The 20,828-nt window shown below is 36.7% G+C and overlaps 1 protein-coding gene across 1 annotated transcript in view; it reads left to right on the plus strand.

Annotated features, from left to right (window-relative positions):
- IL1RAPL2 (interleukin 1 receptor accessory protein like 2) overlaps window positions 1–20,828 on the plus strand; it is a 663,031-nt gene that overhangs the window by 334,801 nt on the left and 307,402 nt on the right. The window contains exon 5 of the mRNA XM_055121133.1: window positions 4,386–4,460. Coding sequence (XP_054977108.1) covers window positions 4,386–4,460 — 75 coding nt within the window. The remainder of the gene's footprint in view (window positions 1–4,385; window positions 4,461–20,828) is intronic.

Raw genomic sequence — 20,828 nt, forward strand, 5'->3', positions numbered from 1 at the left:
AATCTAGCACCTTTATTTAAACAAAAAATGAACAGCAGAGAACAATTAAATTTGTATTAATAGTATATAATGGCAATATAGTTAAATAAACATTTATTTGATCAAAAATTAAATCTAATGATTTATTATACTCAGTTCATGAAAATCACATAATTCTTTCAGTCAAACTAATCAACCTGTATTTACAGACATGCATAACCTTTTCTCCAGTATAAAAGAAAGAACTAATTTGGACATTCTCCTCGGGAAATTGTCAAAGGCAGAGAAGAAAGCAAACAGTAACAGTGACTTCACTAGTACCATAAGACCACTATCACAATATGCTCAGTAGAGTGATTATGTCTAAGGATAATTAAGCATAAGCAGCTATAGAGGAAAAGATATAGGAGACATTGCAGACTGTTACATCAGCACAAAACTGCATTGTTTGCTCCCATTCTTTCAATCAAAACATGAAGCTTGAGAAGCAAATTCAAAGAATCCCTCAGACCTCAACTAGACCCATTAGAGATCCATAATAAGTTTCTAATAAAATGGAAAATCTCCATTTTGTTGTGCAAGGTACATGGTATTGACAGTTTTACACTTATTTTCTCAAACAGTAACTGAATTTTAGATGAGAAGATATACCACTAAGATAAAATAATAAAGACATGAACTTTTCTGCTCCTGGAAGCATAAATTGCTAATCTGCAAATGCTTTAATTATTCTGGGTGCTTATAAATATTTCTCTGAGCTGGTCCAAATAAACTGCTGTAGTTACTGCTTTTTCATCATAATTGTCCTTCACTGCTTGGCAATTTCGAAGAATAAATATATATTGGAATTTAATGAGACACCATGCCTATACATTCCACTGGGTTGTGTTGGGGTAAGTGCAAGTTCATCTATTTTCATTCATATAGTTATGAATGAAAGGTGGAGAGGGGACGCTTATGTGTTGACTGCTTATGTGTCCACATGGCTCTTTGCCATAATAACTCCCATTGACTTAGGAATCTTTTTTTTTTTAAATTTATTTATTTTTAATTAGAGAATCACCGTGAGGGTACAGTTACAGATTTATACACTTTTGTGCTCATACTTCCCTCATACAAAGTTTGGGAACCCATCCCTTCACCAGTGCCCATTCTCCACCACCCGTAAACCCAGTGTCCCTCCCACCCTCCCCAATCCCATCTCCCCCCCACCCCACCCTGCCACTGTGGCAAGGCATTCCCTTCTGTTTTCTCTCTCTAATTAGCTGTTGTGGTTTGCAATAAAGGTGTTGAGTGGCCGCTGTGCTCAGTCTCTAGCCCTCATTCAGCCCGCAACTCCCTTCCCCCACATGGCCTTCAACTACAATGTAGTTGGTGATCGCTTCTCTGAGTTGACCTTTCCCCGGAACGTGAGGCCAGCCTCGAAGCCATGGAGTCAACCTCCTGGTACTTATTTCTACAGTTCTTGGGTGTTAGTCTCCCACTCTGTTATTCTATATACCATAGATGAGTGCAATCTTTCTATGTCTGTCTCTCTCTTTCTGACTCATTTCACTCAGCATGAAACTTTTCATGCCCATCCACTTGACTACAAAATTCTTGACCTCCTTTTTTCTAACAGCTGCATAGTATTCCATTGTATAGATGTACCAAAGTTTCCTCAACCAGTCATCCGTTCTGGGGCATTCGGGTTTTTTCCAGATTCTGGCTATTGTAAACAGTGCTGCGATGAACATACATGTGCAGATGTTGTTTCGATTGTACTTTTTTGCCTCTCTGGGATATATTCCCAGCAGTGGTATTGCTGGGTCAAATGGGAATTCAATATCTAATTTTTTGAGAGTCGTCCAAATTGTTTTCCAGAAGGGCTGAACCAGTCGGCATTCCCACCAGCAGTGAAGAAGGGTCCCTTTCTCCCCACATCCTCTCCAACAGCGGTTGCTTTTGTTCTTTTGGATGTGTGCTAGTCTCTGTGGTGTGAGGTGGTATCTCAAAGTTGTTTTGATCTGCATCTCTCTGATGATTAGTGATGCAGAGCACTTTTTCATGTGCCTTTTGGCCATTCGTATTTCTTCCTTGGTAAAGTTTCTGTTCATTTCTTCGCCCCATTTTTTGATGGGGTTGGATGTTTTCTTCTTGTAGAGTTCAACCAGTGCTTTATATACCATTGATATCAACCCCTTATCTGATGGGTATTGTGTAAATATCCTTTCCCATTCTGTGGATTGACTTAGGAATCTTAACCAAATTAAACAGAGTCTAGTTAAAGAGGTCAAAAATATTAACTCCCTACTGGGTATTTACCTATCACTTGTATCTTTCTTCCTATTCATCTTGAAAATGGGGACTTTTGGTCACAGGAGGACACCAAATAGTTTCATTTAACTTCATTTTTGATTTGGTCATAATTGTAACTGTCCTTAACTTCCAAGGTCATTGTATAGACCAGATGACAAAATGGATCTGTAAGCTGTGAAAATTATGAATTGCTTATAAATGTGAGATTCGTAAACTTACTAATATTGGTAAATATAACTTCAGAATTTGACATTTAGCAGAAAAAAAATTAGGATAAATAAAGCCAGAGTTAACAGCAAGTGGTAAGTTGGAGGACAATTTTTTCAATTTCATATACTGAGTAAAGTAACATGAGATACCTATCTTTGGATGTGAAGTATATTATTTTCAGTTATTTTCACCTATCACATTTCATATATTTGTAGGCAAGGCATATTTGAAAATATTGTCAATAGTTTCTAGCAAGGTAAGTATCTATAATCTGGGTGTGTGAATCAAATTTTTATAACTAAATCTACAAGGAACCTGAGTGGCATTTGACAAATAAATTGCGGTAAATTTTATATTAATTTTTATTTTTTATGATTTAATACAGAGTACATTAATGCTATTTAAAATGTAAGAAAGTTATGCAATAAAAATCAAATCTTCCTATGCCTGCAGATACCACCCCTGTACCATATTCCCCAATTTTTCTCAGCCACCCAGATCCTTTCCTCTTTCTCCAAGGAAATGACTATTGCAATTTTCACATTTCCCTATACTAGATAAGAGTCCAGTTACATTGTTGAAGCAATTCTTCAGTACAAAACAATGTACAGGAATTTAAGACATAAATAATAGTTTGGAAAAAAGTTGCTATAATGTATCATGCATTTGTATGCTAAGTTAACTCACTTCTTACCTCTGGATGCTTATCAGATTTGTCTCATCCGCACCCCAGCCTTCACTACTTTCAATCATTTTTTCTCCATTGCAGCATTGTTACACATCCTCTTGACTGATTTTGTTCTTTTTTGGTCTGTGCTATACATCAAGTGACTGATTTTAGATAGCAATTTCCTTGAATCTTTTGTTGTTATCATTTCAAGAATCTTCAAAAGCCTTCCAGTCTACTATATCATGTCTAAATTTTTCTGTATGTTTCTCGGGTTCTTCTTGAATTATATATCATCTTATCTGTCTTGTTTTATTTCCAGGTATTCTATATCATGTACAATTTACTCTTCACCATACCTTACCTAACTCTTTTTCAACAGATTATTCTCTACTTACATTATACTTATTAAATTCTACCAGTGTTCTGTTTACATTTTTAATATTTCCACCAATTCTTCTTCCTTATTTTCTGCTCTTTTTCAAAGCTTCTCTACTTCTGTATGTAAATTCATATCCTTAGTGAAACTTTCCTTGACCTTGTCAGCCAATATTTACAGCTTCTTTCTCCCTTCACGTAGCTTTTTTGTTAAAATACTATAATAATTTTTTAAAAAGTGTATTGTTTTATGTTTATCTCCTTATTTGGATGGGTTAAATGTGTTATTATAGCCCTAGATTGTAAATTAAGGGAGAGGATAAAGACTCCTTTTCTTCCTTTTTTAGCAGTTTGCATGCAACTTGGTATACAAAAAAGTATTCAATCATGGTTTGGATTACTTGTTGTAAAGAAAATGTCAATGCTTTCTTATATTATGTTTGGAGTTTATAGAAAGAATGAGGGATAACTCAGAGTTATAGACAGTTCAGTCTACTTCATAAGGAATATTTAATTTCACAAATTAGTTATGGATACTTAATTTTGGTAATTATACTTATATCTACATTTCTTTATACTCACATCTTATAAGAACATGCAAATCACTTATTTGTCTGATTTTTTGGAAAGTGATTTGTCAAAATTTCTTATTTATGTGAATCAATGGTGCTAAAATGTGCGAAGAAATGCATATTCTGTAGATAGCATAGCAGTTCAAATAGAAATATCAGAAATACCGTCTAATAAATGTTTACATACCATCAAGTTTACAAACAGTAAATAATATGCACAATAGAATATTCATTGTCTTGTAATTTGTCTCAATATTTCCATTACCTTCTTTCTTTTCTAGCTTTGCTCACAGACAAGCCCCCAAAGCCATTGTTCCCCATGGAGAATCAGCCAAGTGTTATAGATGTCCAGCTGGGTAAGTTGCCTTCTGGGAATAATAGAACATAAACTTGCTTTCTGTTAACAGATGCAGAAAATCTCATAAATTGGAAAAGGTTTGTTGCTAGTGTTATTACATGCAAATAAATTTGTGTCTGCTCATTTATATCTCTGGAATTCTCAGCACAATTGTAGTTTAAGGAAATGAGTTTGCATTACATCAAGGAGTAGTAGTACTAATTGGTTATACTGGGTATTAAGTGTACTGTAGGACAGAGCTTTTTAACTCTGATTGATACTCAGATGTCTTACATTGGCAGTTGCTACAGTAAACTTTTCATGCTTGTCAATAATAAATTTTATTTAGAAAATATTAACTCCTGGAGAACAAGTACTTTTGAAAATAAAAGTGTTACTCAGCACATCCTTTAAAATTATCTGGTCATATAGTTTCAGTGGCACAAACTGGAAATTTCATAACTTGTTTCTAGTTTGAGATCCTGAATATTTATGAGTCACATAAATTATTTGGTGCTATAAAACTGAAAGGTATATTTATGGGTAGTAATGTCTTATACAGACTCCAATAAAGGACATATGGAGTTGAGCCTTTCTTTCTCTCACTCTCAGGATAAATGCTTGGAACCATATAAATCTGTACTAGGGATTATTTCTCTGCTTCAGTGTCATTTATTTCTGGTGGTACTAGGATATCACATGCAGTTCTGGGGGTGGAACTGGTCATGGCAGGGCTTCCTTCCTGCTACACTATCACTCCAGTCATTAAGTAAATTTTTAAGTACCCTGTTACTAATCCTGTCTTTCGAAGATTCTAAAATTGAAATAGAGTAAACTATTAGTTTCTCATTTAAATTGTTGCCTATAGGGGTTAAAGAAACAGAGTGGGGTTAAGCTGCTTGCCTTGCATGGGCCAGCTCCATTTAAACCCTGTTATCACAAAGTTTCCCAAGCTCTGCCAGGGTAGTTATGAGCACAGGCATTGTGTTATCCTCTAAAATGAACTGTTGCTTTTAATCTAACCAATGTTGTTTAACATCTGTGAAATTTTGTTGAGGTTGAATCTTATTGATTTTTTTAATTCTGAAAATTTCTTCAGTTCTGAAAATAAAGAATAAATATGCTGGAACTGTATTAGTCTTCTTTTGAGTATGTTATTCAGTGAAATGATGTTGGGGACTGCTCAGGACCCTGAACAAAAGAGGACCCGGAAACCTTTACCCTGGACAAACCGGAAAATTCCATTACCAGCTTTGCATGACCTGAGGCAAAGGTGCCCTTGTGACAAAGGAAATAGCCAAACTCAAGAGGTAAAAGTAGCCCAGGGCAGTTAACTGAGAGACCCCATAAAGCCCTAAAGTAGAATACCTTCCTCTACCTTGTGCCTTCCTCCTGCCAGATGCTCCTGCCAGATAAACCCCTGCAGTCCCCAACAAAATATGAGACCATAATGATATCTACCAGTTATAGAAAAGAAAGATAAATTGATCCTAATATTTAATTTGATATTTTGGGGTGTTATGCCTCAATTTTTAAATTTTTAATCCACCTCAAAAACATTAGGGACTTATATTTATATTGAAAATAAGTGGATAAAATTGGATTACTAAGAATTATTTTTTTTCTAAAACTAAATGTTGCAAGTTGGGACTTAGAGATAGTTTGGCAGTTGTCTTCCACCTAGGTTCTAATCTTGGCGTTAGATTCGTTTCCATCTAGGTTTGATTTTTGAACATGTTCCGAGTGGTCCGTATCTTATAGTCCCCACCAGCACATGGCCTGACGAGCACAGGACACTTCTGCCCTAGCATGAGCTGCTGGTCCCACTGAAAGTATGTCCAAGTGTAGACTCTTTGATTGGCCTTCAGGCCCCTGTGCATTTCTTGGCAGAGTCCTCCAATATATACCATAATATAGTTTAAATGGAGTCTATCAGTATAAGTATCAAAATGAGTACTAAAGAGAAGATAAAGTAATAACTATGTTCTTGTGACTCACATCACCATTATGTCACATATCTTGGTCTCTGGAGCTATGACATGAGACAGGAAGGCATGAGTATTTGGAATTCCTATTGCCTTCTAGACAGTACAATGGGGAGGAACTGGGGAAAAGGGAAAGAATGAAGACCAAATTGGCAGTGGTAGGTTAGAAAGAAATATTTTGATGGAAGAAAAAACAAAAACATAATATGTTGTCAAGAGCAGGTTGCGAAAGTTGGAATTTATATATGATATTAGTGTAGTATTAGACTGTGGTTCTCCCAACTCTTAACTCATTGTGTATGTTATTGTATTTGCTTAAAGCCAAATCTAGATGTGTTAATAACCCGTTCAGTAATTTTTTACTTAAATATTTCTCATTTATACTGGAATAAAAGTACAACAAGTTTTGTGTGTTTTGTCACAAATTACATGAAGCCAAGATTAACTGAACTATTAGTTGTCATTGATTTTCAAGTGAATAATTTTTGACAACCTATGTTCAGGAGAGAAAAGCAAAATTTACACATCAATTTCAAGTAAAACATGAGTAAATTTTATATTCATTAGTCCTGGGGAAATAATTGTTCATTCCCCTCTTCTGTTTGGCAAACTTAAACAGAAAAATATAAATATTGCTCTGAATCAGAGAGGTCATTTGCAGTGTGTATATTTTATTTGTGTTCATTGTGCACAACAACTATATATGCAATTCAACTCATCTGTAACTGTGTTTTCTAATAGGTGTATACCCCAAAAATGTATGTATACCAATACCAATATAAAAGTAATGATATAAACCTATAAAATTACTAAGGTAATTTTCTCCCAACTTGCAGTCAGGGCAAGAAAAAGAACTTTCATTTTTTTGCAGCAATCTGTCAAAAAAATTTTGTATTGACAGAAATATGGAGACATCCCCATTTTCAACCAAGAAAAGCTGTCTGGCTAAGATGCTAAAGTAACCATGTAATTCATAGAAAGTAAAACAAAATATGTTCAACTAGATTTTTGCCTTTTCAAGGAGCACACAACTGGTGATATTTAACTTCACAGATTTATGTAGCACCATTTATTCACAGCTGGCAACCATTTTGACACTAACTCTTATGCCTCTTTAGTAAGCTGACTCTGGGAGCACTATAAATGTGGGAAAATTCAGTGACAGAGGGACATCTGCAGTAATAATAACAAGGATTGAGAATAAACAGGTATAAAAAAAAAGAAAGATGGTCAGGATATCTGAACATATCAGTTGCATCTGGAATACTTTAAGAATTAATTAAGATTATGTACACTCGGGGCCGGAGCAATAGCACAGCAGGTAGGGCGTTTGCCTTGCACGCGGCCGACCCGGGTTCGATCCCCGGCATCCCATATGGTCCCCCAAGCACCGCCAGGAGTAATTCCTGAGTGCAGAGCCAGGAGTAACCCCTGAGCATCGCTGGGTGTGACCCAAAAAGCAAAAAAAAAAAAAGATTATGTACACTCAAGAAATTATTTTTATGACAAAGTAAAAATCATTAAGCACATTCAGCTTTAAATACCCTTAAAATGGAACAAAAATTATAACTATCAATAAAAGCAGTGTCTATCTAATCAGAATTTTCAAATATATCATCATTCTTAGGTTTACCAAATCCTAATACTTTAAAATTCAGACATTTTAAAGTTAGCCCCATGTTATGTAAGTTCTGCAGATACTTGTTTTGCATGTATGATATGTGACATTGGAAAGTTTACTTAACCACAGATTTGTATATTATTATTTTTTAATTTTTATTTTTTAATTGAATCACTGTGATGTACATAGTTGCAAAGCTGTTTATGATCAGGTTTCAATCATACAACGATACAACTCCCATCCCTCTAGTAGTGCCCATTTCCCACCATGATTGACCCTCGTTTCCCTCCCGCCAACCCCCTCCCCACAAATTGCTCCTATGACTGCATGGAAGATACTTAATATTCCCTAGAAATCCTTAAAGTTCTAATCTATGTGATAATATGTTTAAGAAGCACTTCATGATTAGACAGAATATTACTTTGTCTTTCCAAATTGTAAGAGGAAAGGAAATATGTCTCAGTGCATCAGTTTAGCTTGCTTAATTTAGTATTTGCTACTTATAAATCCAGTCTAATGTACATAAATTCTATATGAGAGGGATATGTGTGATACTGATAGATGCCATTTATATATTAATGAAGTTCAAAATTATTAAAGATAATGGCAAAGAGAAACATTGACCCCATATTTTTCTACTTCTACCATATATACATGATTTTTCATTCTTTACCCCTTTGGATCAGGGTTGCTTATAGGGTATGCTGACCAGCACAGAATGATAGCATCCTTATTCTTGGACTTTGAAGGTTGGGCAAAAACACCTGTATTTTAAATTACCCTGAAACAGCCATACTGTGAGAAACTTATTCCATGTGTAAAAGACCTCGGAGATGAGACATCATTTATAGAGACACAAATGAATATTAAGAAACCAGATATGTAAGTGACAAAGTAATTTTGTAAATATATTTTCAGATCCAACTGCCATAATTTATGCTATGAAATTGAGAGATAAATAAACCAACAGAATTTTTCTCTGATTTTTAACCTCAAACTATGTGAAAGACAAAAAATAAAGTTATTAGTTGATAAGTTAGTTATAGTTTGTTGATGAAACGTAGATAACAAGAAAAACATTATTATATCTGGAGCTCGATAAATTCCTCTTTCACCAATGGATATGAATCACGCGAACTTACTTTATGAAAAATAACTTTACAGGAAATACTTGAGTACTAATAACAAGGTGCTTTGAGAAAACAAAAACTCGAATGATTTTTTGTCTTGAGTGGTTACATTAATCTTCCAGTTTTAAATATTTATTCATTTATTTTATCAAGACACAGTGGTTTACACACTTGTGCATAATAGAATTATTTCAGGCATATGATGTTGTAACACCATTCCCATGACCATTGTCCCAAAGGTCCCTGCCAGACTGCCTTCTTGGTAGACATGTAACAGATTTATTTCATGTTGCTTTTTCCAACAAAATTTAAAGAAAAGGCAGATAAAATTATCAGAAGGTAAATCAACAAACATCAATTTTAGTAACTAGTTTCTTTACTATTAATCCTATGTAAATAAGAAAATTGAAATCATTTCATATAATATAGTATATAATATACTGCCTATTCTAATTTATATAACAAACTTTGGAACTCTACCATCTAAATTGTATTGTATTAAATTACTTTTTGTACTTGAACCATATTGCAGTAATAATTATGAGGCTTCTATTTCTACTCCCTTGGCAGGCTTATAACAAATTATTTCATATTACTTCATCTTAAACTTTTAATAGGATTGCAAATAGAATTATTAGAAAATCAATCAATAAAGTCAATTTGTGATAACTAATTACTAAATATATTGACCTTTCTTAATCTTGAAGATAATACAACATTAGTGAGTAGCACTGTAGCACTGCAGTGTTGCCCCGTTGTTCATCTAGCTGCTCGAGCGGGCACCAGTAATGTCTCCATTGTGAAACTTGTTGTTACTGGTTTTGGCATATCAGATACACCAGGGGTAGCTTGCCAGGCTCCACTTCTGGGATCTTACTTTTAAGTCTCTGAATGTTGGTCGTTGATGGGATTACACACACCTGGGTTCCTCTGCTGGTACCTTAATGCATGAGGCTTGTCCGAATGTGTGAAGAGGGGCCTTGAGCATGGCTGTGGCTAGGTTCGGGAGGTCTTCGGCTGCCGGGAGCTCTGCTCAGAGCAGGAAGGGAAGCTGGAGCCAATCCCCTCTGAGGGGCCCCAGGAAAAACAGCCAAGTGCACAGGCAAGAGACTCCACATTATTATTTTTTTAAAATCACCATGAGATACAGTTACAAAGCTTTCATGTTCGAGGTTCAGCCATACAATGATTGAACACCCATCTCTCTACCAGTGCCCACTTTACATCACCAGTGAGCCCAGTATATCCCCCCATTACCCCCCATCCCAGTCCTCACCCTGTCTCTATGGCAGACAATTTCCCTCTCTCTACTTTTGGGCATTATGGTTTTTTTCTAAATTTTATTGAGTCATTGTGAGATTTTTATTTTTTTTGTCATATCGAGTATGCCACTGGTAGCTTGCCAGGCTTTGCCCATGTAGGATACTCTCAGTAACTTGCCGGGCACTCCGAGCGGTGTATATATATATTTATATATATTTATATAAATAAATATATTATATATAAATATATAAACATATGTATATGATTTATATATAGTTATATATAAATATATATTTATATATAAGTATATTTTTATATAATATATAAGGTGTATATATATATTATATATATAAACATATATAAACATACATATATGTATGCATATATATTACTCTATGCCACTAAAGAACTCAATTAAAAATAACAAACAGGATATTCCAGAAATAGTTATTGTAATAATAGAAGTTACTCCTAAGCACCACAGAGCCCCCAATTGTTGGGAAAGATGAGTAAGGAGAGGCTGCTAAAATCTCAGGGCTGGGAGGAATAGAGACGTTACTGGTGCCCACTCGAGTAAATTGATGAACAATGGGATGAGAGTGATATAGTGAGTGATACACTGTGAGATAGCTACAAGCTTTTATGTTTGGGTTATAATCACACAATGATCAAACACCCATCCCTCCACCAGTGCACATTCCCCAACACCAATATCCCCGGTATACCCCCCCTTTCCCAGCCTCCCCCTGCCTCCATGGCAGGCAATATTTTGCTCGATTTTTTCCACCACCGTTCAAGTCTGCCTGCCAGGGGCAGATGCTATATCATTTATTGTTCACTGTTCATTTTGAAAATCTTGGTTGCCACACTGTGTGCTTCTGGAATTCTAGATTATAAATAGTTGGGTTGTGGAGACATTTCTATAGGGCACTGCATCTCTGGAAGAGGGCTGTCGGTGCACTAAGATGATGCCTGGAGGCACGTTGTGGGGGTGACATTCAGGCTGACGAGAAGGCGGGAATCTGGCGAGGGACAACCTGGTGCCTCAATTGCCATGCAGCATGGAGATTTATTCCTGGAACACACATACCTAGGCCTTTCTTGTGGAAGCTTTGGTAGTCGAGATTCTATTTGGAGTAGGCAGAGAGACTGCACCTGCTCCATCTGGGGTGCCCTAGTGAAATTGACTTGGTATGGGAGCTCAGAGAGATCTCCGGTTCTGTGGTGTCTTCTGGCACTTGCTGCTGTGTCTCTGGACCAGGGATGTTGGTGCACTAAGATGGCGCTTGGAGACACATTGTGGGTATGATAGTGAGGCTGATGAGTGGACAGGTAGCTGGGGAGAGATAGCCCGGCACCTCTTCCACCATGCAGCATGGAGATTTATTTATGGAACCTGGGCCTTGCTTGTGGAAGCTCTTGGTCACCGGATTTCCATCTGGAGTAGTCGGGGAGACTGCATGTGCTTCATTTGGGGTGCCCTTGTGAAATTGGCTCAGTATGGCGCCTGGAGAGATCTCTGGCTCTGTGGTTTCTCCTGGGAGTCAATGTTTGTCTTTAGCTTTTGATCTCTTTCAAGATTTATGTATGGGTCTCTGAAGCAAGGCCTGCAGTAGAATTTACAGGGTGTCGCTGGCGTTGGTTCTTGGGGTTGACTGCCAGTGCTTCTGTGTGTATTGAAAAGTTTGGGAGGTAGCCCACCCCAACTCTGTGAAAGCCGGAGATTTCAGTCACAAAACCTGCATACCCGAATTTTCAGTAGATTATAACATGGGCTGGAGCAAATAGCACAGTGGGTAGGGCATATGCCTTGCAAGTGCCCGACCCAGGTTTGATTCCCCTGCCCTTCTTGGAGAGCCAAGCAAGCTACCGAGAGTATCTCACCAGCACAGCAGAGCCTGGCAAGGTACTGGTGTTGTATTCGATTTGCCAAAAACAGTAACAACAAGTCTCACAATGGAGACGTTACTGGTGCCCACTTGAGCAAATCAATGAGCAACAGGATGACAGTGATACATTGATACAGTGATAAATGAATACATTTTAATTCGCAAATTTTGCATCAGAACAGGTACTTTATTGTGTCTGTAAAGCAAGCATCTTGGTTTTCTCTTTCCCATAGTGTAATTCACTAATCACTAACAATTTTTCCCTTACATAATGATGACACTATGGTTGTTGTTAAATTGTGTTTACATTGCAATATTGAAAGATTAAAATTGGAACTGGAGTGATAGCATAGTGGGTAGGGCATTTGTCTTGCATGCGGCTGACCCTGGTTCGATTCCCATCATCACATTTGGTCCCCCGAGCACCACCAGGAGTAATTCCAGAGTGCACGAGTCAGAAGTAACCCTTCTGCATTTCCGGGTGTGATCCAAAAAGAATAAAATAAAATAAAATATTAAAATTGAGCAAATAACTCTATTTTAGAGAAGATAGATATATTTTTGGAAAAACAATCTGAAAACTAATGCAAATATAAAGCAAGCATATATGCCAAAAGATATAAGTAGCAATATATGAGCATAAGAACAATGCTATGGACTGGAGAAATATTTCAGTGGGTGATCCCTGGCTGTTGCCAGGGATCTTCTGAGCACACTAGAAGTAACCTCTAAGCAGAGAGCTAGGCATAAACCCTCAGTACAATGAAGTATGGATCAACACACCTTCCCTAAAACCATTTACAAATTACACAAAAATCCAATTTATTTTCCCTGATATTTTCCATTTATTTTCTTTTTTGAAGGTAAATTTTGCCCTAAATTTGATAAACAAATCCTTATTATACTAAGGTTGATAATTTTATGGCAGTTGAAATGAATATATTCTCAATAATTTTCTAATAAAAATAACACTATCTTAGCAGATTGATTTCCAATGCACTTTAACAACAAAATATTTAAACATCATAACGTGTCCCACTTGAAATGTCTTAAGGTTAGATATAACATCCTTTGTATACTACCATTTTATTTATTTATTTATTTTTAATTCTTTAATTAGTGAGTCACCATGAGGGTACAGATACAGATTTACACATTTTAGAGCTTGTTTTTCCCTCATACCAATCCCTCCAACAGTGCCCATTCTCCACCACCAATAAACCCAGTGTCCCTCCCACCCACCCCCAATCCCATCTCTCCCCCACCCCACACTACCTCTGTGGCAGGGTATTCCCTTTTGATCTCTCTCTCCAATTGGGTGTTATGGTTTGCAATAGGGGTATTGAGTGGCCATTGTGTTCAGATTCTAGTCTACTTTCATCTCCCTTCTCGAGCGGGATCTCCAGCCACATTTTACTTGGTGTTCCCTTCTATATCTGAGCTGCCTTTTTCCCCAGAATGTGGGACCTGCTTCCGAGCCATGGAGCCAACCTCCTGGTACTTATTACTACTGTTCTTGGATATTAGTCTCCTACTCTGTTATTTTATATTCCACAGATGAGTGCAATCTTTCTATGTCTGTCTCTCTCTTTCTGACTCATTTCACTTAACATGATACTTTCCATGCTGATCCACCTATATGCAAAGTTCATGACTTCTTTTTTTCTAACAGCTGCATAGTATTTCATTGTATAGATATATCAGAGTTTCTTTAACCAGTCATCTGTTCTCGGGTGCTCGGGTTTTTTCCAGATTCTGGCTATTGTAAACAGATCTGCGATGAACATATAAGTGCAGATGTCATTTCGACTATGCTTTTTGCTTCTCTGGGATATATTCCCAGAAGTGGTATTGCTGGGTCAAATGGGAGCTCAATTTCTAATTTTTTAAGAAGCTTCCATATTGTTTTTCAAAAGGGCTGAACCAATCTGCATTCCCAGGAGCACTGTAGAAGAGTCCCTTTTTCCACATCCGCTCCAACAGTGGTTGCTTTTGTTCTTTTGGATGTGTGCTAGTCTCTGTGGTGTGAGGTGGTATCTTATGGTTGTTTTGATCTGCATCTCCCTGATGATGAGTGATGTAGAGCACTTTTTCATGTTCCTTTTGGCCATTTGTATCTCTTCCTTTGGAAAGTTTCTGTTCATTTCTTCACCCCATTTTCTGATGGGGTTCGATGTTTTCTTCTTGTAGAGTTCAACCAGTGCCTTATATACCCTTGATATCAACCCCTTATCTAATGGGTATTGGGTCAATATCCTTTCCCATTCTGTAGATTGCCTTTGTATTCTGGTCACTGTATCTTTTGCGGTGCAGAAGCTTCTCAGTTCAATGTAGTCCATTTGTTGATCTCTGTTTCCACTTGGTTGGTCAGTTGCGTGTTATCTTTGAAGATACCTTTAGCTTCAATATCTTGGAGGGTTTTGCCAACCTTGTGTTCAATGTACCTTATGGATTCTGGTCTGATGTTGAGGTCTTTAATCCATTTTGATCTGACTTTTGTGCATGGTGTCAGGTCGAGGTCTAAGCCCATTCTTTTGCATGAGTGCAATCTTTCTATGTCTGTCTCTCTCTTTCTGACTCATTTCACTTAGCATGGTACTTTCCATGTATACTACCTTTTTAAAATGCAATACAATCTTAACGAAGGGTAAGAGAATCCTGGAATCCCTGAAAAAGCCATTAACAAATTTAGACAGAAATTTTTGATCTGGTATCTAATTTTCAGCTCAGAGTAAATTTGGAAAGAATCCCTATTGTCATTTATAAAAATGGATGGAAATTGCCTTCTTAGAATAAATGTAAACATGATTTACTTTATCTTATATTTGCCATAGAATTTGACAAATAAAAAAAGGCTTTGGGACCTTAAACCATACAGAAAAATAAGAGATCTATACCTGAGATGTCTGAAACCAAACATTTATCTCTACAGGACTCATATTAAAGTCATGTTTGTTTCTCTTCTATTCTCATTAGAATTTATTTAAATTTAAAGACATAAAATTCCAGTGTTATGGCTGTTATTTGTTAATGCCTGAAACATTTTTTTTGTGTTAAGGAATGTTAATCTCCTTCAGAAATGGACTCAATCAGCATATCAGTTTCTGCTGAAATTTTATTATGTCTCTTTGAGTACTCTGTTAAAGAAGCTTCAAAAGAATCTGGTACCACGTGCATTTAATATAATACCTGGTACTTTTAGGAAGAAATTAAAATCCAACTGCACCCTGAATTAGTTATTGAATCAAATATAGCTTTTAAAACTTTATCTGAAATAACATTTAGTTTTCAGCGTTTGCAGAAACACTGTAAAATTCTTTGTATAAAGATGTGAAGAGTGAAGTCGTTGTGTTTAAGGTATTGGCAGCCTAATGGAGAAGACAAAGATGTAGGAAATACTGCAATGCAATATAATAACTGCCAAGAGAGTAAAAGGGAGAATTATATATACGTAACAAGATTTCATAAACTAACAATATGTACTGTCTTTCACTCAACATAATGGCATATATTTGTAATGTCACCCTAATTTTTAGATTTGTAAATCACTTAAAATTACAAAATGTATGACCTTTTGAAATAACAAATTCACCACCATTTGTTAGAAATTAGCAAGGAATAAGAGATTCTTCAAGTGTCTTGCAAATTAGTTAACTTTTCCTAAACTTGATATAGAACTAAAAGTCCAAAATTTTTTTGTCCGTTGAGTTAAAATACAAAAGCAGGTTTAGTAGTATTACTAATAGTATCGGACTGGAGCAATAGCACAGCAGGTAGGGCATTTGCCTTGCATGCGTCTGACCCGGGTTCGATTCCTCCATCCCTCTCAGAGAGCCCAGTAAGCTACTGAGAGCATCCCGCCCACACAGCAGAGCCTTGCAAGCTAACCATGGCATATTCGATATGCCAAAAACAGTAAGAACAAGTTTCACAATGGAGACGTTACTGGTGCCTGCTGGAGCAAATAGATGAACAACAGGACGACAGTACTACCGTGCTTTGCTACTAATAGTAACATGATAATTCACTAAATCACGTTCTATCTTGGTAAGATAAATTTTATGTTTAGTGGTTAGGCAAGATATTTCTTCTAGTTTTATCAAAAATCTTTATATTCCTAATATTTTTGCTTCAAATAGCTCACAAAATTGAATTTTATTTAATCTTAAATAAGAGAAGACTTTGATAGGAAATAAATATTATGAGTTCACTGTTTTCTGGGCATATATAATTGGAGCTGGTTTAAAGCAGTATTTGTTTCCCATTGTAGACATTTTTGGATTAGAAGTGTTTTTTAACAGATAGATTATTTTTCTTTGCAAAATAACATGAACGAGAGCCGGAGCAATAGTAGAGCAGATGGAATGCTTGACTTGTATGGCACTTGATCTGGGTTCAACTCCTGGCACCACATATGGCCTCCAAAGCCCTGCTAGCAATGATGCATGAGCACAGAGCAAGGAGTAGGCACTGAAATCCACAGTGTGTGGTCCCCAAACCAAACCAAAGAAAATGGCAAAAAGTAACATGGCCATTCTTTTTACGGACTACTCCAAACAAGAGAGTGATACTGACTAGATTATGCAACATGTGTATTATTTACATCTCTGGATTATCTGGACCAAGTCTTTTCCTTAAGAGCTGGATGAAATATGAATATTCATGCCTGATACTGGTTTATCTATTTGTCCCAAATTTATATAATTTATAATTATGTGTTTTTTGAGTCAATTTTGGACCAATGATGCCAAGGGCTTACTTTTGGATCTGTTCTCAGGTGTTTATTTTTGTTTGTTTTGTTTTTTTTATTAAGGGGGGGGGCATGTATAGTTTGTGGGCTAGACACCTGATGCCCCAGATGAAAAGCAAGCTCCTTATCATCTGCACTATCTCTCTGGTCCAATTTTGACTTATAAAAACAAGTTTTTTTATTATTTTATTGAATCACCATGTGGAAAGTTACAAAGTTCTCAGGCTTATGTCTCAGTCATACAATATTCAAACACCTATCCCTTCACCAGTGCTCATATTCCAGCACCAAAAACCCCAGTCTACCTCCTGCCCCCGCCCCCCACCCCCAACTGCGAAACTGATTAATTTCACTTCATTTTCTCTTTACCTTGATTACATTCCGTATTTCAACACAAAACTCACTATTGTTGCTGTAGTTTCCCCCCAAGAAAGACAGCCCTACTTCCAAGGAAGCATTTGATAATTAGTTTTCCATTGCTTAGAATGAAGAGATATGTAGTCCCACTGCTCCAAGTAGAAAACTCTTTTTTTCTTTGCCTTTTTTTCCTCTCATCCCCCTTCCCGCGCCTCATAATATGGTGGACACCACGCCATGTTCCTCCCTGAAAATGGGAAACAACCGGGAAAGAGGGATATTTCCTCTTCTCGGCCGGGCGTGGGACAATGGCTTAATTCACAGTCTAGAGAAATGGCTGCTACTTTGATTACCTTCAATATTTCAACAAAAGACTCACTGTTATTGTTTGGAGTTTCCCCCCAAAGTCAGACCTGCTAAAAAGGAACCATTTTACATTGCTGACAATTAAGACATAACGGCTGACAAAACAGTTTTGGAATTCTGTATAAAGTCCAGGGAAAATTCTGCCAGAAATTGCATAGCCCAGCTCACAGTCCTAGTGCATTGTTGTAAGAAGCCGCTTTGGGTGCCAAAATGGGTTAGAAGACCTCTGGAATCAAAGACTTTAGGAGCAGAGGGTCCGTTTCACCCTCAGCAGTTCCGGATTTATCTGGGCCGAGGCGTGCCGGTAACGCCCACTTCCCAATATCGCCTATGAGCCACCAACTGCAAAAACCGTATACCTCTGGGTTAGGAGTCTTAGAAGGTGGCTCTTGCCACGTGGATATTGCTGCTTCCATTTTCCATGCAGAAAAACAGGGTGGAGAGGAAAAATCCATCCCCGGGCAGCGCGGAGTTGTAGCCCAGCTCACAGTCCCAGTGCATTGCTGTAAGAAACCGCTTTGGGTGCCAAAATGGGTTAGAAAACTTCTGGAATCAAAGTCTTTAGGAGAAGAGGGTCCGTCATGACTTGTAAAAACAAGTTTTAAAAAAAACAATAGTGGAAAAATGTAAAGATCAAGGAAGATTTATTTATTTATTTATTTATTCATTCATTCATTCATTCATTATTGAATAACCATGAGGTACTTAGTTACGAAACTTTCATGTTTGAGTTTCAGTTATATAGTGATCAAACACTTATCCCTCATCCAGCTCACATTTTCTAACAATGTCTCCAGTATCCTTCCCTCAATGCCATCCCAACCATCTCCCTGCCTCTATGGCAGACAATTTACCCCATACTCTCTCTCTACTTATGGGCATTATGGTTTACAATATAGATACTGAGAGGCTATCAAGTTTGATCCTTATCTATTTTCAGCATACATGTCCCATCAAAACTATCCCTCCAACCATCATTGACTTAGTGATCCTTTCTCTATTCCAGCTGCCTTCTCCGCAAGCTCATGATACAGGCTTCCAACTATGGAGTATCCATTGTCCTTGGATGTCAGTCTCATATTATGTTATTTTATATTCCACAAATGAGTGCAGTAATTCTATGTCTATCCCTCTCTTTCTGAATCATTTCACTTATAGCATGATACTCTCCATGACTATCCCCTTATAAGAAAGATTTACTTTTAATGTAACAAGTGGACTATGAGAATCCTAGAAACTTGATCTCTGACGAGACCTATATGCATATGGGTGTTTGGGCTTTGGTAATGTTTTTAAGCTATTGAGAAAGTAATACAAGTTTGAATGCATTTTTTGATTTAATCCTACTTTGGTAACAAAAATTTATAAGATTAAATAGCTATATGTTTTATGGATACAATGTTACCATCTCACATCCACCACTACAGTACTGTCCTGAAGATTTCTCTCATCACCCTGCCTTGGTAAACTTAGATGTCTTGCAGTCTAAGGTTTTTTTTAAATATATTGAACAGTATCTATTCCCTTGTTTAATTTCCTTATATAGTGAAGTGATCCAATATTTTTTCTGTTTGTAACTTCATCCATTAGTCCTTTACTCTTTGCAATTCTTTTGCTTCCCATGTATACCTCTGGTTCTAGTTTGTAGCAAAATACAAGAAGAGACATATAGAGAAGGAAAGAAATCAGAGGGAGGGTGAAGTAAACAAGATGTAGTGGGTTAATAGGCATCAGGGCTTCATTTTTACCAGTGATATGAGTGAGAGGTATATTCATATACACCAAATGCAGATTTAACAGAAATGAAAACATGGGATCTAAGTGGCAACCACTGAAACTTTTTAAATTCCCCTGTGAAGTTGACAGGTGAGGATGGAGTGGGAGTTGGGATGGAGAGGGAATCTGGAAACTGGTGGAGGAAGGTTGACACTCCTGTAGATATTGGTCTAGAAATTATTGTATGCCTAGCATACAACTACCAGTACCTTTGTAAATAATGGCTCTTTAGTTTAAAACAATGTCAAATTTTATATTTTCTAATAACTTAGTGTTTTATTGTATATATATATATATAGCACAGCTATTCATTCACTCATCTGTTCATAGCACATTAATTTAATGTTAATAGCATTATTTTACATGATGGGAACAAAATAATTTAAGAATTTAATTAAATTACTTGCAATCGTTTTTCTATTAAAAGTGTAATGAACAATTTTCAAATAATACTCAATCCTCAGACAGATAGAATAACAATCTTGAGTATGCATGATTAGTAAATTGCAAGATGAGATTTTGATTATGTTTGTCTGTAAATATATTTTTATTTATTACTTCATAATGCTTATTATAATATTACCTAAGCCAAAAATTATACCTGAAGAAGACTCTCAGAGGTTTTTGAGGTCAGAATTGATCATTTAGAGTTGAGTATCAACCATAAACCTAGCAGTTTAGTTTGTAATAATCCAGCAAGGTGGTAAGGAGCTGAATAAAGTCACAGAAAGTACCAATCCTGGTTTTCAAGCAAGCTAAGAAAGTGTATTGCTAAGATACATCCTTTTATTTTTTTAATTAGAGAATCACTGTGATGTACAGTTACAAACTTATGAACTTTTGTGTTTTCATTTCACTCATACAGTGATTGTTTACCCATCTCTCCACCAGTGCCCATTCACTTCCACCAATGATCCCAGCATCCCTCTCACCATCCCCACCCCATCCCCCACCACCCCACCCTGCCTCTGCAGCAGGGCATTCCCTATTGTTCTCTCTCCTTTTGGGTGTTGTAGTTTGTCATAGAGTTATTGAGTGGCCTTCATGTTCAGTCTATAGTCTACTTTTAGTTCACATCTTCCAACCGGAATGGGTCCTCCCAACCTCCTCTACTTGGTGTTCCCTTCTCTATCTGAGCTGCTAAGAAACATTCTTTAATCAGACAAGTAAATGACATTATGAAGTAAAAATAATGATATGTCTTGTAATGACATGGAGGTGATTCTGATGTGGGAGAAGTGTGTCAGTGT

Source organism: Sorex araneus, chromosome X, assembly GCF_027595985.1.
Source record: "Sorex araneus isolate mSorAra2 chromosome X, mSorAra2.pri, whole genome shotgun sequence".
In the NCBI taxonomy this organism is placed as follows: domain Eukaryota; kingdom Metazoa; phylum Chordata; class Mammalia; order Eulipotyphla; family Soricidae; genus Sorex; species Sorex araneus.